The sequence below is a fragment of the Hyla sarda genome, chromosome 3 (assembly GCF_029499605.1).
Source record: "Hyla sarda isolate aHylSar1 chromosome 3, aHylSar1.hap1, whole genome shotgun sequence".
Classification (NCBI taxonomy): domain Eukaryota; kingdom Metazoa; phylum Chordata; class Amphibia; order Anura; family Hylidae; genus Hyla; species Hyla sarda.
In genome coordinates this window covers 177,124,575-177,150,597 of record NC_079191.1, presented here as the reverse complement: position 1 = coordinate 177,150,597, position 26,023 = coordinate 177,124,575, and the positions used below count along the sequence as shown (strand labels likewise).

The window sequence follows — 26,023 nt, the reverse complement described above, 5'->3', positions numbered from 1 at the left end:
CCGTTTCCCTGTTACAGCTGCTGAAAAATACCCCTACAGCATGATGCTGATACTATGCTTCACTGTATGGATGGTATTGGGCAGATGGTGAGCTATGTCTGGTTTTCTCCAGACATGACATCTAGAACTGAGGAACCAGATCGGATCTTTCTTAGTGTGAGAGTCCTTTTAGGAGCTCGAAGTGTTTTTTCCTGTGTCTTTTACATTGGAGAGGATTTTTTCCTGGCTACTCTGCCATAAAAACTGCCAAGTTTCCCCCATCTGGACCCAAATTCTTTGGCGCTCAGTGACCATTACTTTCTTGGTCATATTTCTTATCAAGGACCTTTCCAGCTAAATACTTAGCTTGGTGAGGTGGAACGCTCTAGAGAGAGTCCTGGTTGTTCTAAATGTCTCCCATTTAAGAATTATGGAGGCCACTGTACTCTTGGGAACTTTCAGTGCAGCAGATGTTGTACCCTACTTCAAATCTGTTCCTCCACAGAATTCCTTCTCTGAGCTCTACAGTTAGTTTTTTTTTTTTGTTGAAAAATTTGAGTGTGAACTGGCCCTTACAGCTATCTAACAGTGTCTGCAACTCTTAGCAGAAAATAGAGCTGACAGATTCACTTAAACACCTAATGTAGATTGCTGTACATGTACGGCTGCTGCATTCTAGCAACAAAAATATATATTAAGTAAACTCGGGAGCTGAGCTTGCTTCATAGGCGACGGATTCTGGCTGCTATCAGCAGCTGGCACTCAATGATCATCAGCAATCATGCTGATTTTGATCATTTAGCCCCTAAAGTGTACCTGTCATTAGCAAAAACCTTTTTAAATAATGTAGATAATATTATATGTATATTTGCAATATTAATTGGTAAAAATGTGTATATTTTTGAGTGAAAAAATCCTGACGTCTCTCTGTGCAGAGACCAAATACAGGAAGTGTGGGTGGACAAGCAGGGCTCAGTGCATTGAGACTCTGTGACATGCCCCTGGCTCACACAGCGGGCTGATTGACAAGTCAGGAGTCTGCACAGAGCCCTGCTTGTCCCCGCACAGACACAAAAAGTTATTGTAAATGACAGGTACACTTTAGATGCGTAGTCAATAGGTGTAATCATATCCCATGGTCATATCCCAACTACTCCAAAAGGGTACTGATGAGGACCACAGATAATGGGTCAGAAATGTAACCCTCGTACAGCCCTGTAGGTAAGAAAATGAAAGTTATAGAAGTCAGAATTGGGCAATTTTTGAGCATATTTAATTTAAACATTTTTTAGATTTGAACAGTAGTAAATTAAAACTAAAGCTCAATACATTGGGTATCACTGTAATCCTGCTGACCCATAGATTAAAAATAACATGTCAGTTTTGCAATGTGTAAATACAGAAATACAGAAAATTTGCTAAATTATGTTTTAGGTTCTTTTCTTTAGTTTTTGTCATTACAAAGAATTGGTCCTGCAAAAAAACAAGCCCTTTATGTGGCTCTGTGGATGGAAAAATAAGAGTTTTGGCTCTTAAAAGCCAAGAAGAAATGAGAAAGGAAAAATTAAAATTGGGCCAGTCATTAAAGTGTACCTGTTGTTAACAAAAACTTTTGATATAATATAGATTATAGATACCATTATGTATATTTGTAATATACATTGATTAAAAAGTTTGTATATTTTTGGGTGAAGAAATTCTGTCCCTGCGGCTATTGATATTGCCTGTGTGTCAATATAAAGAGTCCAAATACAGGACAAGGGCAGGACAAGCAGGGCTCTGTGTAGTCTCCTGGCTTGTCAGTCGCCCTGCTGTGTGAGCCGGGAGCATGCCACAGAGCCTCAGTGCACAAGGCCCTGCTTGTCCTCAGTGCACAGAGCCCTGCTTGTCCTCGGTGTACAGAGCCCTGCTTGTCCTCGGTGTACAGAGCCCTGCTTGTCCTCGGTGTACAGAGCCCTGCTTGTCCTCGGTGTACAGAGCCCTGCTTGTCCTCGGTGCACAGAGCCCTGCTTGTCCTCGGTGCACAGAGCCCTGCTTGTCCTCGGTGCACAGAGCCCTGCTTGTCCTCGGTGCACAGAGCCCTGCTTGTCCTCGGTGCACAGGGCCCTGCTTGTCCTCGGTGCACAGGGCCCTGCTTGTCCTCGGTGCACAGGGCCCTGCTTGTCCTCGGTGCACAGGGCCCTGCTTGTCCTCGGTGCACAGGGCCCTGCTTGTCCTCGGTGCACAGGGCCCTGCTTGTCCTCGGTGCACAGGGCCCTGCTTGTCCTCGGTGCACAGGGCCCTGCTTGTCCTCGGTGCACAGGGCCCTGCTTGTCCTCGGTGCACAGGGCCCTGCTTGTCCTCGGTGCACAGGGCCCTGCTTGTCCTCGGTGCACAGAGCCCTGCTTGTCCTCGGTGCACAGAGCCCTGCTTGTCCTCGGTGCACAGAGCCCTGCTTGTCCTCGGTGCACAGAACCCTGCTTGTCCTCGGTGCACAGGGCCCTGCTTGTCCTCGGTGCACAGGGCCCTGCTTGTCCTCGGTGCACAGGGCCCTGCTTGTCCTCGGTGCACAGGGCCCTGCTTGTCCTCGGTGCACAGGGCCCTGCTTGTCCTCGGTGCACAGGGCCCTGCTTGTCCTCGGTGCACAGGGCCCTGCTTGTCCTCGGTGCACAGGGCCCTGCTTGTCCTCGGTGCACAGGGCCCTGCTTGTCCTCGGTGCACAGGGCCCTGCTTGTCCTCGGTGCACAGAGCCCTGCTTGTCCTCGGTGCACAGAGCCCTGCTTGTCCTCGGTGCACAGAACCCTGCTTGTCCTCGGTGCACAGAGCCCTGCTTGTCCTCGTTTTCCCCTTTTATTTATAGAGATTGTTTCTAACTTTACTAATGTTATTCATTATTAAAAGACTGGACTATAACAATTACATGTGAAGGGTTAAGGAGAATGCACAATTTCCTCAGAAGTCTTACACGTTTAATTATTGACCTTGTTTACAATGGCCATTGCATTCTAACATATACTGTAGCCTTGTGAGTAATGTTCAGTTTATTAACCTTATAGTGGTTACATTAATGTAACCTGCACTAGTCCCTAATCTAAGGTGTATGCAGTTAGTTTGTGTTGTATGGGTTTAAGGCGCAAGCAGCTACTTTGTTGAGAATTGTGGGTGAGCCTGCACCGCCTGGAACAAGCCCTGTATTGACTGAACTCTGACGGGAAGCTAGTGTTTATACAGCCGGTGACAGCTCTCTCGGGATGAGATACAGGCTGGGCTTGGCTTGGAATCCTGTAGAGGCAGCTTAGTTAATGGTGCATTTAGGCCGTAGGTAACCCCTTCACTGCTTATTTTCACATTGGTGTTCATTTTCGCCCATTATATCCTCTTTCTACTAGAGATGCAAGGTCAACGTGCATACTGTGTGCTGATGGTGTATGTGTCTGTAAGAATATATCTAGTTTATATAAAGATGACTAATAGCAGTACATTGTTCACCGTATGGAAAATCAATTTCTTTAGGTGTGGAATAGGTGGAAAATGCAATGGTGAGTTAAGCATCATAGCATATTTTACATAAAGCACTTAACCCAAGCCTTATATTATTGTGCAAAATGTTATTATGGCATCAAAAGTCTACCTAGTGAGACCTATATTGAGCCTTAAGGTGGAGATTCCTGGTCTTACCATTACCTTTAGACAGTTGGTTTTGTGTGTGCTTACTTGTAATTCTAAAAACACTGAAACACCACTTCAAAGGAACTGGGCAATGCTAATACATAGTACAGGGCCTGAGGTGGCAGGTTATGACACAGGGACTTGTTGATCGCAAGCAGTTATGACACAGGGACTTGTTGATCGCAAGCAATAGAATTCCTATGGCATATACCACCCAACACTAGGCATACACAGTGGTGGAGATTTATCAAAACCTGTCCAGAGGAAAAGTTCCAATCAGATCACTTCTTTCATTTTTCAGTGGCTTTTTCAAAAATTTATATGTACCTGGAGTGTTGTATTTAAGTTCAGGGGGAAAAAAACTAACACCCCCCCCCCCCCCTCTCCTGGAGCACAGGTGTAGGGGTACCTCCTGCTGTAAACCTTGGTCAGAGGTCCGGCTGAATATGTCCAAAAAGAAAGTGGCACGCCCGTTACTTAGTACAAAGTGATGTCTTCTATTTCACTCCACCATGAGCTACGTTTCAACAGCCTCTCGCTGTCTTTATCAGGCTTGAAAAAGGCTTGAAAAAGACAGCGAAAGGCTTTTGAAACGTAGCTCACGGTAGAGTGAAATAAAGACATCACTTTGCAATAAGCATCGGGAAAAAAAGCAAATTGGACATAATGTCACACCAAACTCCAAAAATGGTCTGGACAAAATTGACACCCTTAACTTAATATTTGGTTGCACACACTTAGGAAAAAATTACTGAAATCAGTCGCTTCCTATAACCATCAATAAGCTTCTTACACCTCTCAGCCGGAATGTTGGACCACTCTTCCTTTGCAAACTGCTCCAGGTCTCTCTTCATGGAAGGGCGCCTTTTCTCAAAAGCAAAGCAAAGATCTCTCCACAGGTGTTCAATGGGATTTAGATCTGGACTCATTGCTGACCACTTCGGAACTCTCCAGCACTTTGTTGCCACCCATTTTTGGGTGCTTTTTGACTTATGTTTTTGGATCATTGTCCTGCAGGAAGACCCAGGATCTCAGATGCAAACCCAGCTTTCTGACACTGGGCTGTACAGTGCGACCCAAAATCCGTTGGTAATCCTCAGATTTCATGATGCCTTGCACACATTCAAGGCACCCAGTGCCAGAGGCAGCAAGAAATTAATAAAAAAAAAAAAATTATTGAACCTCCACCATATTTCACTGTATTCTGTTTCCGGTAAACAGTAGAATGATGTGCTTTACCAAAAAGCTCTATCTTGGTCCCCACAAGACGTTTTCCCAGAAGGATTTTGGCTTACTCAAGTTCATTTTCGCAAAATGTAGTCTTGCTTTTTTATGTCTCTGTGTCAGCAGTGGGATCCTCCTGGGTCTCCTTCCGTAGTGTTTTGTTTCATTTAAATGTCGGCGGATAGTTTGCGCTGCCACTGATGCTCCCTGAGCCTGCAGGACAGCTTGAATATCTTTGGAACTTGTTTGGGGCTGCTTATCCACCATCCAAACTATCCTATCCTGCGTTGACACCTTTCATACATTTTTCTCTTCTGTCCATGCCCAGGTAGATTAGCTACAGTGCCATGGGTTTCAAATTTCTTGATAATGTTACGCACTGTGGACAAAGGCAAATCAAAATCTCTGGAGATTGTTGATATTTTTTCCACAATTTTGGTTCTCAAGTCCTCAGACAGTTCTCTTCTCCTCTTTCTGTTGTCCATGCTTAGTGTGGCACACACAGACACACAATGCAAAGACCAAGTGAAATTCTCTCCTTTTTATCTGCTTTCAGGTGTGATTTGTATATTGCCCACACCTGTTACTTGCCCCAGGTGAGTTTAAAGGAGCATCACATGCTTGAAACAATCTTATTTTTCCACAATTTTGAAAGGGTGCCAATAATTTTGACCAGCCCATTTTTGAAGTTAGGTGTGACATTGGCTCTCATTTACTATTGCAAACCCAACATGTTTTGTCGGGTTGTGCGCCAGAAATTCTGTCTGCGCCAGATTTTGTGCAAGAATTGAAAAAACCCAGACTAACTCTCCATTTTGCGAAGAAAACCCGAAAAAGGGGTGTGGCCTCTGAAAAGGGGCGTGTTCTCGACATTTTCACAAAAACCCAACATATTTACTAAGGTTTCTACATAAAATGTGATGGATGTTAAACATGTGTTTAAAAAAAAAAAGCAAAGTGTAGGGAAAGTGGAAAATTTAGGGAACCTTAGTAAATATCCTGGAAAATTAATTGTAGGGAATTAAAACCTGCAAAGAAACCTACACTCCACTCTTAGTAAATAAGGGCCTGTCCAATTTGCTTTTTTTTCCTCCCTTTTTTGGTTTAGTTCCAATACACACAAATGGAATAAACATGTGTATAGCAAAACATGTGTTACTGCAATCCTTTTCTGTGAGAAATACTTCATTTTCTTGAATTTTTTGGTTTACAAATACTGGCACACAAAGCATGCGACACAATTCGGGTGCAAAATCTAAGAATAAAACATCACTTTGGTAAATAACTGCCAGTGTTTCTGTGTGTGTGTGTGTGTGTGTGTGTGTGTGTGTGTGTGTGTGTGTATATATATATATATATATATATATATATATATATAATATAATATAATTTTTTTTTTTTTTTTTTAAGAAAAAAATCCATAGGGGAAAAATAGGTATTAGACATCAGTGCAGAGTGGGTAGGTAGACGCTGGCAAAGCATTTTACCTTCCGTTGGAAAAGGCAGTCCAGTGTGCATCTTGCACAATGTATGCAATCCTTGAACAGAAGTTTGAGGGTGCATATTGTTGTGCGAGATGTGTGCAAGTTGTTCATTTGGAAGCCTAGATCCTGGATCTAGAAGAGCAACTGTCAACACTGAGAAGCATTGACAACTTGGAGAGGAGTCTCCTGCTCACTGAGCAAGTACTCTCTGGGGTAAAGGTGGAGGAGGATAGTGGGACGGAGGTGCAGGACAATCAGGCAGCTAGCTGGGTTACAGTTAGAAAACTGGGTAGAGGGAAAAGTGTCAGGGAGGCTAGTCCTGATGTGGCACACCCCAACAAGTTTGCCCGGTTGGCAGATTATTGGGATGCCATTTCAGAGCTAGCAGTACTGCAGCAGGACTCAGCCTATGACCGCCAGGGGGGGTGTCTGCTCCAGTAAGGAGGGAGGATTTCAGGGCAGGACAGATAGGTACTGGTAGTGGGGGACTCAATTATTAGGAGTATAGACAGGGCGACCTTTCACAAAGACTGGGATTGCCGAACAGTGTGTTGTCTTCCTGGCGCTCGAGTTCGGCACATCTTGGATCGGGTTGACAGGTTGCTGGGTGGGGCTGGAGAGGGCCCAGCAGTCATGGTACATATTGGCACAAATGACAAAGTAAGAAGTAGGTGGCGTGTCCTTTAAAAATGATTTCAGGGACTTAGGCCACAAGCAGACACATACGTCATGTGTCCTTAAGGGGTTAAACTACTAAAACAGCACGGCAATGAAGCATTAAAAAGCTATAGAGAAAAATTAAAAATCTGTAAAAAAAAAAAAAAAAACAGATAAAAGCTGCAAAAATAGAGACAGAAAGACATATTGCCAAAGAGAGTAAAACTAACCCCAAAATGTTCTTTAACAATGTAAATAGCAAAAAGGTCAAAAATGAAAGTGTAGGCCCTTTAAATAATGTGAGAATTATAAAAAATTATAAACGGGGATCAGGAATAAGCAAATATATTAAACAAATTCTTCTCCACTGTGTTCACCGAGCAAAATGAAATGCCAGGTGAAATACAGTGAGATAAGGTAAACTCCCCAGTACAGGTCACCTGTCTAACCCAGGAAGAAGTACAGTGCCGCCTACAAAAAAAATCTAAATAGACAAATCACCTGTTCCAGATGGCATTCACCCCCGTGTTCTAAAGGAATCAAGTAATGTAATAGACAGACCCCTATTTTTTATATTCAGGGACTATCAAGTAACACAGACTGGTACATGGCAAATGTGGTGCCAATATTTAAATTGGCGTGAAAAGTTGACCCCGGGAATTATAGACCTGTTAGTTTAATCTCCGTTGTATGTAAATTGTTTGAGGGTTTTCTAAAAGATGCTATTTTGGAGTATCTTGATAAAAATAAATGTATGACTCTATATCAGCATGGCTTTATGAGGGATCGGTCCTGTCAAACTAACCTGATCATCTTTTATGAGGAGGTGAGCTCCAGACTGGACCAGGGGGAATCGCTGGATGTCGTATATCTGGATTTTGCCAAAGCATTTCATTCGGTTCCACATAGTGCCAGAAAGTTAAAAAATAAATCTTAATCCTTCCAGTACTTTTTAGGGGCTGTATACTAAAGAGAAATCCAAAAAGAAATGCATTTCCTGTGATGTCCTGACCACAGTGCTCTCTGCTGACCTCTGCTGTCCATTTTAGGAACTGTCCAGAGAAGCATATGTTTGCTATGGGAATTTTCTCCAGTTCCTAAAATAGACAGCAGAGGTCAGCAGAGAGCACTGTTGTCAGGACATCTAAGGAAATACATTTCTTTTTTGAATTTCTTTTTAGTATACAGCCCCTAAAAAGTACTGGAAGGATTAAGATTTTTTAATAGAAGTGGTTTACAAATCTGTTTAACTTTCTGGCACCAGTTGATTAAAAAAAAAAAAAAAAAAAAAAAACATTTCCACGGTAGTACTCCTTAAATGGTACTTATTCTGATTGGGTGACTGTTACTAGTGGGGTACCACCGGGGTCAGTCTTGGGTCCTGTTCTATTTAACTTGTTTTTTCCCCCTTACCTTTAAAAAATCATAACTCTTTAAATTTTGCACCTAAAAATCTGTATTATGGCTTATTTTTTGCGCCACCAATTCTACTTTGTAATGATATCAGTCATTTTACCCAAAAATCTACGGCGAAACGGGGAAAAAAATCATTGTGCGACAAAATTGAAAAAATACAGCCATTTTGTAACTTTTGGAGGCTTCCGTTTCTATGTAGTACATTTTTCGGTAAAAATGACACCTTATCCTTATTCTCTAGGTCCCTACGGTTAAAATGATACCCTACTTGTATAGGTTTGATTTTGTATTACTTCAGAAAAAAATCATAACTACATGCAGGAAAATTAATACGTTTAAAATTGTCATCTTCTGACCCCTATAACTTTTTTATTTTTCCGTGTTCAGGGCGCTATGAGGGTTAATTTTTTGCGCCGTGATCTGAAGTTTTTGTCAGTACCATTTTTGCATTGATCTGACTTTTTGATCGCTTTTTATTCATCTTTTCAGGATATAAAAAGTGACCAAAAATACGCTATTTTGGAATTTTTTGCGCGTACGCCATTGACCGTGCGGTTTAATTAGCTGTATATATTTTTAATTCGGACATTTCCGCACGCGGCGATACCACGTGTTTATTTTTATGTACACTGTTTTTTTTTTTTTTATTATTATTGGAAATGCCCAGTGATTCAAACTTTTCTTAGGGGAAGGGATAATTCAAAGGGTTAATTAATTTTTTTACACCTTTCTTTTGCAATATTATAGCCCCCTATGGGGGCTATAACATTGCATTTACTGATCTTTAAAAGTGTTCAATGCATCTCCATAGGGATGCATTGATCAGGGTTTTCGGCGATTGATTGCTCAAGCCTGGATCTCAGGCTTGAATCATTCAATCGGCGATCGGACTGCAGGAAGGAAGGTAATAGATCTTCCTCCTGTAGTACAGCTGTTCGGAATGCAGCGATTTCACCGCGGCGATCCCGAACAGCTCCCTGGGCTAACCGGCACTATTTACTTTCACTTGTAGCCGCGTGGCTCAGCTTTGAGCACGCGGCTAAAGGGTTAATAGCGCGCGGCACCGCGATCAGTGCCGCGCGCTATTAGCGGCGGGTACCGGCTTCACTATGATGCAAGGCCCACCGCGATGTGATGCGGGGTCACCGTGGGACCCCGCGTTATATCACGGGAGCGGGACCAAGGACGTACTCATACGTCCTTGGTCCTTAAGGGGTTAATATATTCATTAATGACCTTGTAGAGGGTTTGAATAGTAAGGTAGCAATCTATGACGATGATACTAAACTCTTTAAAGCAGTAAACACAATAGAGGACAGTGCACTATTACAAATGGATGTGGATAGGTTGGAGGTTGGGCTGGGAAGTGGCAGATGAGGTTCAACACTGATAAATGTAAGGTAATGCACATGGGGAGGAAAATCCGGGCTGGGGTTATGTATTAAATGGGAGAACACTTGGGACAACTGACGTGGAAAAGGATTTAGGAGTATTAGTTAACAGTAAATTTAGCTGTAGTGACCAGTGTCGGGCAGCTGCTGCCAAGGCAAATAAAATCATGGGGTGCATCAATAGGGGCATAGATGCCCACGACAAGGAAATAATTCTACCGCTGTACAAATCACTAGTCAGACCACACATAGAATACTGTGTACAGTACTGGGCACCAGTGTACAAGAAAGATATAGTGGAGCTGGAGAGGGTTCAAAGACGGGCAACCAGGGTAATATGGGGAATGGGAGGATTACAGTACTGAGAAATATTATCAGAATTAGGGTTATTTAGTTTTGAAAAAAGAAGGCTTAGGGGAAACCTAATAACTATGTATAAATATATCAGGGGACAGTACAGAGATCTCTCCCATGATCTATTTATACCCAGGACTGTATCTATAACAAGGGGGAATCCTCTATGTCTAGAGGAAAGCAGGTTTCTACACCAGCACAGACGGGGATTCTTTACTGTAAGAGCAGTGAGACTGTGGAATTCTCTGCCAGAGGAGGTGGTCATGGTGAACTCTGTAAAAGAATTCAAAAGGGGTCTGGATGCATTTTTGGAGAATAACATTACAGGTTATGGATTCTAGATCTATAGGGACAGAACGTTGATCCAGGAATCTATTCTGACTGCCATATTTTGAGTCGGTAAGGAATTTTTACGTCTAGTATGAGGGTTTTTTTTGCCTTCCTCTGGATCAATTCTGTAGGGACTCACTAGGGTTATAGGTTGGACTTGATGGACTCTGGTCTTTTTTTTCAACCTTATGAACTATGTTACTATGGTCTTTCCTGATAGTAAAATTGTTCCCTATGTAAAAAGGGGATATGTTAACAGTTAGTTGTAAATCCAGCCCCTAGTTATCATAGTATGGTTAAATAAAAATGTTTGGCTTCTTCCACAATTTACCGCATATCCCAGCAGATGGTGCTATCGTGCTATTCACGTATGATTTTTTTTCCAAGCATAGGCCAGCTCAGATTGATTGTTCTCTTTGGCCCTACATATACAGAAGGGAAATTCCATGCGAGTTTTTCACAGTATTCACGGTCTTGTGTACAGAACCTATAGCATTGCTGTTGACAGATATTGCTGCACTGTACACAACAGTGAATAGTCATGTTGTTCATACATGCAATTAAAATATCTCTGTTTTCCATTCAGTCAGGGCAATATGAAACTGGATGTTGTTCTATTTCTAGGTTTACTTCAATACAGTCCTTTATGCATAGGTTTGTGACAATATCTGGCCTTATCTGGGTTTCTAAAAGACGAGCCTACTGCTGAATGAACTGAAATACACACATTGGCTTCATTACTACTTATTATTTTGCACTATATATATAGCACTGACCTGATATCAAGAATAATAAAGGCAAATGAAGTGTGCTCGATTCCACGTATGTTATTTATTTATTTTTTAAGTTTTGGAAGAGTTACATGTATGTTTAGGATTTCTGTGGACGTGAAGAGGAAGGAATGGAGCCACTGGGCTAATTGGAAGCAGTCAGCAATGTAATGGTAGAAAGCCAATAGTAGCAGCTCCATGAGTCACTGAATGCCGGCCATGTGCAGTTCTTTCAGGCCAGCTGGTTCAATACTAGAGAAATAAGAGACCGCCAAGTCATTCAATTTCTGTAGTTTACAAGAAGGAGTTCTGTACACGTCTGGATTCCAAGGCGATAAAGGTGAATTACATGGATTACAGGAAACCTAGTGATCTATTATGTGCTTAAAGGGGTATTCCAGCTTTATACATCTTATCCCCTATCCAAAGGATAGTAAATAAGTATGATTGCAGGGTCTCACCTCTGGGGACCTCCACATTCTATGCGGGGCTGCGTCTCCGTCGCTTTGCTTCCTGGATTGCAGACGTGATGTCATGCTACGCCCCCTCCATTCATGTCTACGGGAGGAGACGTGACCACCGTCACGCCCCCTCGCATAGACATGAATGGAGGGGGCATGGTGTAACATCACTAGGGGGCGTGACCGTGATGTCACATTGCCATCTTGGAGGTAGTGCCTGACACAGAATGCCGGGGGCTGCACCGAGATAGCGGGGGTCCCCAGCGGCAGGACCCATGCGATCATACATCCTATCCCCTATCCTTTGGATAGGGGATAAGATGTATGAAGCTGGAATACCCCTTTAAGATATTCAGTGATTGGTGTCTTTCCGGTGGTAAACAAGTTAACTTACTACATAAATGAAAATATTCAATTTCTTATAGTGGTCATAGTTTGAAATACAATAAGTCAGGATCTCAGCTACTCCTAGCTTCAAATTACAGACTGTATTGTGTGTTTTCATGCATGCTGTAATCTGACTACAGCTGCTTCTTAGGCCTTATCTACCTGTGACCTGTGTGAGGCTGTGTTCACAGAAAATTCACAGCAAAAAAAGCAATGTTTTTGCAGCAGTTTCATAAACCACATCAAAAAATACAAAATGACTGTTTATAAAAAAAAAAAAAAAAGCATTATGTGAACATAGTCTTAATATGAATAAGCAGTTATCACTAAATGCAATGTTTGCTGCAGGTAAACCATATAAAAGTTGTTAATGTGTTGTTAATGTGCAGATGCAGGTGTTTTATAATATAGAAGTGCCTAGGGAGATTCTATTCTAAGATATACTATTTTGCTTGAAGTTTTGGTGAGTGTCGGGACTCCTTTTTCCATTATGCATTAATTTATACACTTGCATCACCGACCGCAGAAGTGCCGACCTTCATCTACCTATACATACCATTACTGTCTCCTAATGGAGGAAAAGGAAGCACAGGAAATGTGGGGGTCCTGTCTTCCAAGCGCTACTGTGGTCGTGAAATGAGTCAAAGTGCCAATAGGTACACAGGCTTATTTTTATTTGTACATAAAAGGTACAACTGGACAACGCGTTTCGGCGTGTTTTCACACATTCCTCAGGTCCACAACAACAATTTTTGAGTGTCCTGTTCTCAAGCTCCTGTGTGTATTAACATCTCATTAAGATATGCTATCACATCTGAACTCTGGTTAGTGCTGGGCAGTATTCCGGTTCATACCGAATACCGAATTTTTTTTCCTGCACAATATTAATTTTTCCCATACCGCAATACCGGTTGGGCCCCTCCCCCCACCTGGAGTGAATTAATGAATTATCAGACTATTATATGTGACCCGCGGGCACTATTCTGCTTCTCTCCCCCCCTACCCCCCCCCGCCCAAATTAATTATCAGCCCACCGCTGCGCTGTCCCCCACATCGGGGAACTAATCATATGTCACCCGTGAGCGCTGCTTCTCTCCCGCCCAAATAATTATCAGCCACTGCGCTGCTCTGTACTGTACTATCCTGTGCCTGGGCTGCAAAAATTAACAAAATAAACTTTAACTCCCCTTCCGACGTTCACTGTTTCCGGCCTCACGGTCCCTCCGCTGCGGTCCTGGGGATGGGAACATCACAGAGCAGTCAGCCTATGACTGGCTGCAGCGATGTCCTGCCTCGGCCGGTGATTGGCTGAGCCCACTGTCATGTAAGGAGCCGGCTGGGGGGAGGGAAGCAGCGCTCACAGGTCACATTATTGTGGGGCGGTGGAAAATACAGTGGAACCGCCATAACTTACAAAAATACTGTGATACACATTTTTGGTCATACCGCCCAGCTCTAATTCTGGTACCCCAATGCTGATCGTGAGAACAAAAGGGCCACATTGCTAATTCAGCAAAGCTCTACTCAATTGAATGGGGCTGGATGCAGTTCCATGGACAGACAGGTGTTTTGGAAACAATGAAGAGGCGGCAGAGCGGATTCAGAGCTGCACCTCTTCTTTAGATAGCTGGGGCTCAAAGATGACTATAGAAATATGCCATCACTGGAAGACATGAGAATATCCCTTTAAAGTATGCTGTATCTTCTGACTATAGTGTTCATTATAGCTGACGTGCTTTTCCTTCTTCATCTTTGTCCCAAGCCAGAATGTAATGAATCAGTCCTTTAAGTAAATGCACCTATGTGATGTTTTAAAGAATTAAACATCAGTGCCTTCCAAATGCTTGAACGGGGTTGTTGCATCCAAAAAAGGGCTGGGATATTGTTAGTGATAGATGAGCTGGGAGATAAAGCATCAGTAAATCATTTTCTTACGTAAATACGTCATTTGCTGCATACTAAACCTCAGGAGGCCACAAAGAGAGCAGGGCTTTGGGCAATGGAATAAGTCAGGTTTGGCACCTTGGAGCAATATTTTAAAAATATAAATTTACAGAACCAGCATCTTCAACAGAACTTTAACATTGTTTGCAATTGACTTTAGTGTCTAATTTTGCTGTCAGGGGAAGTCATGCAGATACACTATTGTTAGCTTCAAGAAAAGCCAATTGGTATGTTTTTGTGTGATGGGATTAAAGTACACAGCAGCACCCTGACAAAGTGAGAGCATAAACTCCATTCAGATGTGTCCTATGTATGATCATGGCTACAAGGCAATAGTGTATACATCTGAACCCCTGTAGGAGTGATTTTCAACCTGTCTCTCTCCAGTTGTTGCTTAACAACAATTCCCAGTATTCCTAAAAGCCATATGGAGCAGTAGAGTAAAACTAGCCATATATACAAGTTATTGTGGCCTTGATGAGGGAAAAATCGGGCGATTGGACTTTAAAAGTCCAAAACTTTAGTTATGTGGAAGATAAGCTGGTGCCTGAGGTATGTTATAGACTTTCTCCCCATTGAGAGCACACGGTCAGTTGAACGTGTATGGGGCATCAGGAGAGAGCTGTTGGACGAATGGGCGTTCAACTGGCGATAGATGTGTGGTCAGCTCAAGCCACAGACCCCTCTGACAGCGGCCTATCTCCTGAGGAACAAAGGATTAATAGGCATTTTATTGTTTCTTTTTCTGTTATCAAGCTGCTACTGTACACACATGGAGAGGTAATATAGCTGTATTCGGATAACTTTATTATAAAAGGCAAATTTAAGAGCACCTGCCATTTCAGGATAAGCTTCCCTGTGTGTGTATGTGAGGAACAACATGATTTCTGGACATTATATAACTTGTATATGGTATTTCTCCACAGCTCTCTGCTCTGCTGGTTTCATTTATAATTTGTAGTTCTCCCAGAGTTTGTGGGTGGAGCTCCCCCTCCATAGACTTGTATTGGCTTGTCTTTCAGATACAGGATAAAGCCGAGCTGATTTTCAGATTGAAAAATACTCACAGGAAAGGGAGGAGAGGAATTAATAGGGGAGGGAGGAGTTTTTGTCTAATAGGATATGTTACAAAGTTTCTTAAACTTGCTTGTGTTATTGATTTAGGCAAAGTTTGTTCAAATTACAGTGCCTATTTAAAGGGGTACTCTGGTGACATTTTCTTTCTCAATGAACTGGTGCCAGAAAGTCATACAGATTTGTATATTGATTGGTTCTATTTAAAAATGTGTAGTTATTTTAGTCTGACCACAGTGCTCTCTGTTGCCACCTCTGTCTGTATCAGGAACTGTCCAGAGTAGTAGAGGTTTTCTATGGGGATTTGCATCTACTCTGGACAGTTCCTGACATAGACAGAGGTGTCAACATAGAGCACTGTGGTCAGACTGGAAACAACTACACAACTTCCTGTGGAGCATACAGCAGCTGATAAGTACTGGAAGGATAGAGATCTTTAAATGGAAGTCATTTACAAATCTTTAACTCTCTGGCACCAGTTCATTTGAAAATATTTGTTTTTCCATCGGAGTACCCCTTTTGAAGGTATGTAAAAGTCAATAAAATATGTCTGGATTATGAATCGGATCCTTTGTATCTGCCAATAATCATATAAAAGCAGTACATATTGCATTGTGAACAGAGCTAGATACATACATACCTACATACATGAGTTTTGCCATTTCTGAAAGTAAGCAGCTATGTTTTTCTAATCCTGGATGACCCCCTTTAACCTCTTAAGTAAGCAGGGAGTACCTGTACATCCTGCTCCTGTGATATATCGCGGGGTGACCCTGCCTCATATCAGGTCAGTCCCAGCGGCTAACGATAGCCGGGACCCGTGGCTAATACCGGACATCACCGATCTGTTGAATGCCGTGTCTAAAGTTTTTTTAAAAAAACATTCCCGGCAGCTCAGTCGGGCTGATCGGGACCATAGCGGTGAAACCGCGGCATCCCGAAAAGCTTACAGGACAGCGGGAGGGCCCCTACCTGCCTCCTCGCTGTCCGATCGCCGAATGACTGCTCAGTGCCTGAGATCCAGGCATGAGCAGTCATGCAGCAGAATCATCGATCACTGGTTTCCTATGAGAAACCAGTGATCAATGATAAAGATCAGAGTGTGCAGTGTTATAGGTCCCTATGGGAGCTATAACACTGCAAAAAAAAGTGAAAAAAAAAGTGAATGAATATCATTTAACCACTCCCCTATTAAAAGTTTGAATCAACCCCCTTTTCCCATTAAAAAGAAAAAAAACATTGTAAATAAAAATAAACATATATGGTATCACCGCGTGCGGAAATGTCCCGATTATAAAAATATATCGTGAATTAAACCGCTCGGTCAATGGCGTATGCGCAAAAAAATTCCAAAGTCGATCAATAAGTCCTATTAATGCAAAAATGGTACCGTTAAAACGTCAGATCACGGCGCAAAAAATGAGCCCTCATACCGCCCCATACACGGAAAAATAGGTTATAGGGGTCAGAAGATGACAATTTTAAACGTATTAATTTTCCTGCATGTAGTTATGATTTTTTCCAGAAGTACGACAAAATCAAATCAATTTTAATCGTATGGACCTACAGAATAAAGCTAAGGTGTCATTTTTACCGAAAAATGTACTACGTAGAAACGGAAGCCCCCAAAAGTTACAAAACTGCGTTTTTTTTTTTCAATTTTGTCGCACAATGATTTTTTTTTCCGTTTCACCGTAGATTTTTGGGCAAAATGACTGACGTCATTACAAAGTAGAATTGGTGGCACAAAAAATAAGCAATTATATGGATTATTAGGTGCAAAATTGAAAGAGTTATGATTTTTTAAAGGCAAGGAGCAAAAAACGAAAATGCAAAAACGGAAAACCGGTCCTTAAGGGGTTAAAAACTATGTAAATAAAAATAAATATAAACATGTGGTATCGCCAGATGCGTAAATGTCCAAACTATAAAAATATATTGTTAATGAAACCACACGGTCAATGGTGTACACGTAAAAAATTTTTCCAAAATAGCATATTTTTGGTCACTTTTTATACTATAAAAAATTTTTATAAAAAGTGATCAAAAAGTCTGATCAAAACAAAAATGATACTCAAAAAAAAAAAAAAATGAGCCGTAATACATCCCTGCATGCGGGAAAAGTAAAAAAGTTATAGGGGTCAGAAGAGGCCATTTTTAAACGTCTAAATTTTCCTGCATGTAGTTAGGATTTTTCCCAGAAGTACGACAATATCAAACCTATATAAGTAGGGTATCATTTTAGTAGTATGGACCTACAGAATAAAGCTAAGGTGTCATTTTTACCGAAAAATGTACTACGTAGAAACGGAAGCCCCCAAAAGTTACAAAACTGCGTTTTTTTTTTTCAATTTTGTCGCACAATGATTTTTTTTTCCGTTTCACCGTAGATTTTTGGGCAAAATGACTGACGTCATTACAAAGTAGAATTGGTGGCACAAAAAATAAGCAATTATATGGATTATTAGGTGCAAAATTGAAAGAGTTATGATTTTTTAAAGGCAAGGAGCAAAAAACGAAAATGCAAAAACGGAAAACCGGTCCTTAAGGGGTTAAAAACTATGTAAATAAAAATAAATATAAACATGTGGTATCGCCAGGTGCGTAAATGTCCAAACTATAAAAATATATTGTTAATGAAACCACACGGTCAATGGTGTACACGTAAAATTTTTTTCCAAAATAGCATATTTTTGGTCACTTTTTATACTATAAAAATTTATAAAAAGTGATCAAAAAGTCTGATCAAAACAAAAATGGTACTCAAAAAAAAAAAAAAAAAATGAGCCGTAATACATCCCTGCATGCGGGAAAAGTAAAAAAGTTATAGGGGTCAGAAGAGGCCATTTTTAAACGTCTAAATTTTCCTGCATGTAGTTAGGATTTTTCCCAGAAGTACGACAAAATCAAACCTATATAAGTAGGGTATCATTTTAGTAGTATGGACCTACAGAATAAAGAGAAGGTGTCATTTTTACCGAAAAAGAAACTGTGTAGAAAGGGAAGCTCCCAAAAGTTACAAAAGGCATTTTTTTTTGTTCTTTTCAATTTTGTCCCACTAAATTTTTTTTTATGTTTCGCTGTAGATTTTTGAATAAAATGACTGATGTCATTACAAAGTAGAATTGGTGGCGTAAAAAAAAAAAAAAAAAGCCATCATATGGGTCTGTAGGTGCAAATTTGAAGGGGTTGTGATTTTTAAAAGGGAAGGAGAAAACAAAAGTGCAAAAACGGAAACACTCGTCCTTAAGGGGGTTAATATTCTTCATTACCATGTAAATGATCAGTATGGTATAGTCTTTTGAGTGTTTCATAAACAAGGATAATATGAATTTCTTAAAAATTCCTTGTTATAACATCATCTTGGCGTGTTTATTTGGTGATGTTTCTGTAACACAAACATTTATACATTGTGGTGTGTGGGATTGAACCTGGGGAGCTTTCCTGGCTTTCTCCTGACATTCTGCACATAATTTTCAGAGGCAGGACAGGTGCTTGGGGGATTTTATACATTCAAGTAGGGAAATATGACTATAAAGTATTCCTAATACCAATCACTGTAACAAACTTTGATGTCATATCCTATAGCTGAGGGGTGTTAGTGTTTTCATGGACCCCATCAAGGTATTGTGTTTAGACAAGAAATAGCCTTACCCAGGCTACATTGCCCTCCAACAATAACTCAACAAATTTAGCAAGATTATACAATTATTCTCAGGTGTTCACACATTAATTTTTTGCGACCCATAGAAAAATTTGCTATAACTTGCTTGTATGAAGATGTGGGTGTGCAACATTACACACATGCAAAAATGAAAAGCTTTGTTCAGTTACATTTTTTTTTTTATGCCTGAACATGCATAGATCACAGTGAGTGTCTTCAACACATGTAGAGGGAAGCATGTAGGTCCAAAAGTGATGGACATTCTAGTCAAATTATATCACTGCTTAGCCTGCAAAGTGTCTGCTTGATGTCAGTTAAAAGGGAACCTGCCATCCCTTTTATGCTACCTGGATCTTGAGTCATTGGGCTGGCACCAGTAGCTTCTTACCCCACCAACCAGGGCCAGCAAGGCAGACAGAAGCCATTGTGAACCACCCCGATGGCTCTGGGTTCAATCAGCATGAATGTGATGACAGGTTCAATTTCAGGGTAGGGTCTAGCATCATGCCCTACTGCACACAGACAAAATCCATTCTGGCATGCAGTTACCAGTGAAATTATGATTTTGCAGGTAATACCGCTGTTCTACTTGCAAAATCATGTGACCATTGGCTACCGCATGTAGGCTTGTTTTTGCCCACATGGTAGCTACACCTTTGAATACTAACCTAAAGTGATTTGCTGCAACTTTTAATGGAGATACAGACGAGATATTAAAAATTACCTGTCATATCCCACAAAATAACCAAAATACCTTAGCCTGATAATGTACATATAATCTTTGTGTCTAGCACCTATATTACTCTCACAAATACCTTCTATCTGTTGCTCATTTAGTTTTTCATTCTGTGCTTTGTGGGGGATGTATGCTCACTCTGCATTACTCGGCTTACTCTGAGTCTGCTGTGCTGGGTCTCTTCATCCACTGCAGGCTGCTCTTTAACCCCCCACTACTGTTTTCATGCTGCAGTCTGATAGAGTCCGATAGATAAGAGTGAACACAGAAGAGTGCTCGTCCCATCCCCACTTAGTGGAATTTGTCCCAGCCTGTGCCTCAGCTAGGACAAAGATGATGCCACAGCCAGACAGGATTATGACGTGGATCATATGGGGACTCCTAGCCAAGATTTCTTAGAAAGTTTAATGTTTTGCCAAGATGTACAACATATAAAAAGTTTTTGAATCTGACACTACCCATTTAAGTACCTATAACTATTTTATTTCCCCTTATGAAAGCTAACCTATTTCTGTCAAAGAAAAATGATTCCTTTTATCGTTCTCTATTTGCAAAACCACTGTCTATTTCCCATACATAAAACTTGTAGCTACTCTTAACCTGCCTATGCACATTAGATAACTGTCTGCTAACCATCTTTGGATCTATGTGGTGTGTTCTAATCCTCCTCATAAATCTATTTATGCGTTTTGCCTCTCAGAAATGTTGTAATTCCGCAAATTGAATGGAATACCAGCAATCCTTTAGCTTTAAAACCAGTTTATTGTCTTGTTAGTCTTCCCAAACTAACAGCAACCCTTACAATCTGAACAGGCGGGGCCTGAGAAAAGTGACCGTGCACCGAGCAAGAACATATTGTTTTCTCATAGCCACTGTTATGTTCTCGAGACATCATCTGCATGTAACATGAATACTTTAAAGACTGTTTACCCTGTTTAAAGTCACGCTCAATTTTATTGCAGAGACGCAAGTTGTGGTTTTATAGTTGTTTATGCTTTACAACTGCCGTCATGTTAAGCCTACCACCTCTTTCACCGCGTAGGAGAAACTTCTCATACATTTCTAGACTGTATGGAAAAAAAATACAGCAGATTGTCTTTGTCAGATAGTTTACAGGTAGTGGCTAATGTTCTGCAAGATTAATCGCACGACCTCCTAAAACCAAATGTTTTGTGTAAAGCGATACTGGAATGTTATTGAACTCGCAGCTTTCCAGAGTACTTTTATGAAAATATTATTTCAACCAATTGCCACTTGTAACTCGCTGCTGTACTGTTCAATGTAAATCCAAGCGATGCCAGCTGAGAGCAACTCCGAAGGCTGCTGAGGTGACCCTTTTCTGCTGCTTTTTAAGAGTTTTTAATATAAATATGTCCACACAGGCACTGCCATAAAATTAAGACTTTCAGTGCTATGTGAAAGTGAGGTCCAACCTCAATGTACAGAGAAGCCTTTTCTTCCATACTTAGCAATTAGCAATATAAATATATAATGAATTGATATCAGGTCAAGCATTGAGTTTGTATATTGGCTTTATACGTAGCTCACTTGCTCCTCAGTCTTTCCAGCTTCGTTTTCAGTGAGTAATAAGGTGTCGAGCAGGATGGCAGATGACTCGAGCTGAGAATTCCGCAGCCTCAGTGGGCTCTGGTATATTACTGGATTAATCCCATTTTTCATACCTTGTTTCATGATCAGCTTTGAATTTTCTGCCATTGAGTTCCGAAATGATATCCGACTAGAGCAGTTTCGGAGGAGGCCAACTGGCCTCATTCCACGAAAATTGCAGGTGATGTAACGCCCAAAGGCATCTCTGAAGGTTTTATTAAATAGAGTGTAGACTAAAGGGTTTACCCCAGAAGACACATACCCAATCCACACAAATATCTCCATTAACATTTTGATTATTTCGGGATCACAGTTTCTTGGATCACAGAGAACTGAAGCCACGTTGGTAATAAAAAATGGACACCACATAAACACAAAGAGGAAAAAGACTATTCCCAATACTTTGGAAGCCCTTTGCTCATTTGTGATGGTCTGCATAGACTTCTTTCCTACACTGGAAAGCCTTCGAATGGGCATTTCCCCACTGTTTATCTGCATTACCCGCTCTCTCCTTTGGTTATCTAGCATGGCAACTTTCTCTGGAGAGGAGTCAGAGGCCATGTCCCTCTGGAAGACCGTTGATACTGTAGACCAGGTCAGGCGCTGGGGAGGCTTGTTCTTGATAAGATATGCCTTTTTCTTCAGTAAGTGTATGGTCAGGAAGTAAATGACCACCATAATTGCGAAGGGAACAAAAAATGCAGCCATGGAGCCGTAAATAATAAAGTACTTGAAGTGCTCTGTCCGAACCACACAGGTGTTGTTTGAGTTAAGGACACTGTCTGGGTTTAGGAGTCCGAGGATCAGTATGGGAACTGCGATGCCTGAAAAAGAATGAAGATCATTTACTTCTTGTGTAAACTTGTATGAATTCTTTTCAAGCACTGCACTGAAGATGTTTATTTCTGTGACTATCATACACTTCTCGGTGCATAATTCCTTGACATTTACTAATGTGTTAAGATTAGTGTAAACAATAGTGTTGCTAAAACCATGCAGAAAAGTCTTTTTATGCTCCCTTCTGTCAAGTTGCTTCATTTCTTTACCTGATGTATAATGGTAAAGCTGGAATACTTCCTCTCTGCCCTATTGGCTATAGCCATGGAGGAGCGATTCCATCTTAAGCACATGGTTTAGTTACTGGTTAGTCCCATCTTTCAGGACATTGTGATTTCCTGTCCGGCCGTACAGCTGCTCAGACTGATTACTGGAGCTTTATCAGGCAAGACCCAAGTAATCTGATCATTATGCACTGTAAGCTATTTCAGGCCAGAATAAATTAAAGGAAAGTGTTTCTGATCCGTACAGTAGGGAAGCATAGGGATAGTTTTTCAGCATGTCCCAGTTATGCAGAACACCTCCACAGCTGCAGGATTCAGAGGATCAGCGTGTTGTCATAGCTCTTCCAACTAGCAGGGGCTGTTGCCAGTTAGTCTACTTGGTCTGGATTAGGAGCAGAGGTTACAAGTACAAGTATCTGATATTTGTATAACCTCCAGTTTTGCATATTATGGTGGACCTTTTAGTGAAGTAGTAAGTAAAAGATATGTTCTGTGAACATAATATGTATTATCTAACCTTGTCCCACTTCTTTAGCACCTATTAAAATGTAATTACACTTGATGTATCTGCTATTGTCTTATGTGCTGGCCTACAAACAGCTGTCACTTCACTGGATTACGTAAATGGATATACTTATACAGGCTGTATTTTTAAAGAACTGTCAAAGCTTCTTCCTGCTTCACCAGCCTTTAATTGATAAATCGCGCTGTCTTTGGATATAGGAAGAGATGTGTCAATCAAGGCTGGGGGGACAGGGCGAAGCCGCACTAATAACTCCTGGTCCAGGTGGCACATGACAGTGTTAACGTTAGTCTTAAAGTTATCGGCTATCCACATACTAAGATACAGTACATATCTAAAGAGTGAATGTTTTTTTTTCAACCTTTTGGTTTAGCTTACCTGCTGATATCAGCCACACCACTGCAATCTTAATAAGTGTTTTGGCTCTGGTGTTGAATTGACTGGCTTGGATGGGTTTCTTGATGGCAATGTAGCGATCTAAGGATATGGCACAAAGGTGGATAATAGATGCTGTGGAAAACAGGATATCCAGAAATAACCAGATTGCACATAGGCATTGCGGCAGTGGCCAGACAGGTTCTGGAAAAGAGACAGTGGTCATTGAGTATTTGTTTCTCTTCATACATCTATTGTAGCCAATATTGTTAAAAATCACAAGGGTTGGAACTGTTGTAAGTAGCTTCTAATGGTTACATGGTGGGAAGTTGTATAAAAGCAAACCAAATCTAAAGTGTTTGTGGGAAAGTCACTTTATTTTCACAAAAATATAACTGACCAGTTGTGTTTTTATTTCAAAAATAACTTTGTATATGTCCTGTTCTGGTGTTGTCATCTGTGACAAAGGAGACTGGTCCCGTGATATGACGTATAATGCTGGTACTCTTACAGTTGTCACCTAGCTTTCCTGGTCTTTTAAATCTGCCTAGTTATTTAGTGGTACACCGCCTACTACCATATAACTGGATACTAAAAAAAAAATTAAATAAAAACAATCCTAAATTCCGATGTGCACTTAAACTGAGTAATAACCGATATGTGAGCTTTAAATGTTCTTACTTCACCACAATGCACATACTTAAAGGGGTACTCCGGTGGAAAGCAATGTTTATTTATTTTTTTTAAGTCATCTGGTGCCAAAAAGTTAAACAAATATGTAAATTGCTTCAATTAAAAAAATCTTAATCCTTCCAGTACTTATCAGCTGCTGTATGCTTTTCTCTTTGAATTTCTTTTCTGTCTGACTACAGGGCTCTCTGCTGACACCTCTGTCCATGTCAGGAACTGTCCAGAGCAGGATAGGTTTGCTATGGGGATTTGCTCCTGCTCTGGACAGTACCTGACATGGATAGAGTTGTCAGCAGAGAGCACTGTGGTCCGACAGAAAAGAACTTCCTGAGGAGCATACAACAGCTGAGAAGTACTGGAAGGATTAAGATTTTAAAATAGAAGTAATTTATAAATCTGTTTAACTTTTCACCGGAGTACCCTTTCAAGTTAAAGTGTATTTGGCAACTTAAGCGCAGTCAGTAATTGTCCAGAACAATTTTCACTGGAAATGTAACAAATTGTATTTATTCACAGTAGTCAAATAATTTCCAAGATTATCTCCAAAGGTGCTTCACAGGACCCCAGGGATTCCTTAAACCCTATCAAGACCTGTCACTTTTACAGCAGGGAAAGAACACTGACTTCAGCCTCATTAAAGATACTGTGCCAAGCATTAAAGCTATCTAAGCCAAATTTTAGATTTAGTAACCATAGGATGCTTTACCCACCCCTTCACCAAAGCTTCTCCTTGCAGATAGGAAATCCTAGTACGGTAAATAGGTTGCATGTAGTTAATTTACTTGTTTTGATGACATTTTAATGTGTGGATTACTGTACAGTGCCGGTTATATTATACTGGAGGTAAGCTGTATGTTTCCCTTGTTGACAGTATTTTGTATAAATATATATAATGTATTCTCCTAAGAAGCAGGGTTTCTTTCAGGGTTACAGTATTTTTCGATTATCTGGATTCCAGACACTGCTCTTTGGTGAGAGAGGCCAGATCATAGCTGTAGATTAATAAATAGTTTGAATTAACTTGGCATTTGTGCTTTTTATAACTTGGCGCTAATGCCGCTGTCATTGATTTCTATGTGCCTTATACAATAACCGAGGTCGGTGATGGATTTGTTTTAATCACTGCTGCAAGTTTTCCAGTGTTCAGGGTTACAAAGAACTGTGAATGCTTTGTATAAGAATCCTCTGCTTATTTTAGTAAGCTAGAATGCCTATCGCAGGATATTTTGTCTTATAGTAGAGAGTTTTCTTTTTTGTTACGTTTTTACTTTCGTAATTAATACCTGGTTTTTACAGGTTTTGACTAAAATCAAATCGTGTTAGCCGGACTAAAACAGATACAGATTTATTCAACAGTTCCTTTTATTTGACAAGATTGTAAACCATTTTGTTCTCAGGCGAGTAAAACCCATTTGTCTTTTTCCCTTTGAAGTTGTAAAAGCAGGGTTACATTTTTCTTCCACAGTGTGATGTATAGGGGCTGCTTATGGCAGTAGCATAGAAGCTCCATAGAAGTCTTGTTCTGTCCATAAGAATAAACATACTTGGGGTTTGTAGAAGTATTTTTATACATGTTCCTAAATGTTGTGTGATAAAATAGAGTAATGGAAAGAATAGCTGCTGTCCTAAAAAAGGCCTAAAGCGTTGTGCGTCTCTTGTTTCCCCTTCTTATCTAAAATTGTATTATTGTGTTCTTTCTCTATCAATGTTGCATCATGGGGTTTAAAGTGGTACTCTGGGTGACTTAACTGATTAGACACTTTTCCCCTATCCACAGGATAGAGGATAAGTGTCTGATCGCAGGGGGTCCAACTGCTGGCTCCACAAATACAAGATCCCTCACCTACCCCCCACCCCCCCGTGAGCTCCTGTATGGGGCCTGTCCCACTTATCTGTCCTCGATGCGCTCTGACCCCCACCTTCCTGGACGTTACAAGTGATGACCCTCTCAGCCAATCACCACCGGAGGTGGGATAACACTTGCAGCTGGTGATTGGTTGAGCAGGCTGTCACTTGCCCACGTCCATCAAGGTGGGGGGGCTGGAGCATGCCAAAATCAGGTAAGTAGGACTGGCCCTGTATATAAGATCACAGGCGGGGCCCAGCGGTTGAACCCCTTGTGATAAATTCAGTTCCCACGAGTACCCCTTTAAGTGCAGTCTTTGGTGGAGATAAAGCTTGTTATTACAGTAGGTGAGTTAACAGGCACATTTGCTACTAGAAAGTTAAACTTGAAAGATGTATTGA

General features: G+C 41.0%; 2 protein-coding genes across 6 annotated transcripts in view; one reads left to right on the top strand and one right to left on the bottom strand.

Moving 5' to 3' along the window:
• Positions 1-26,023, top strand: part of PSMD1 (proteasome 26S subunit, non-ATPase 1) — an 85,325-nt gene that overhangs the window by 35,389 nt on the left and 23,913 nt on the right. The window lies entirely within an intron of this gene.
• Positions 20,274-26,023, bottom strand: part of HTR2B (5-hydroxytryptamine receptor 2B) — a 71,241-nt gene continuing 65,491 nt past the window's right edge. For all 5 annotated transcript variants that reach the window (XM_056565559.1, XM_056565563.1, XM_056565560.1 and 2 more), the window contains 2 exons: positions 23,090-23,290; positions 20,274-21,951 (listed from right to left, as the gene is read on the bottom strand). In XM_056565559.1, the coding sequence (XP_056421534.1) occupies positions 21,053-21,951; positions 23,090-23,290 (1,100 nt within the window). In that variant the 3' untranslated portion in view covers positions 20,274-21,052. The remainder of the gene's footprint in view (positions 21,952-23,089; positions 23,291-26,023) is intronic.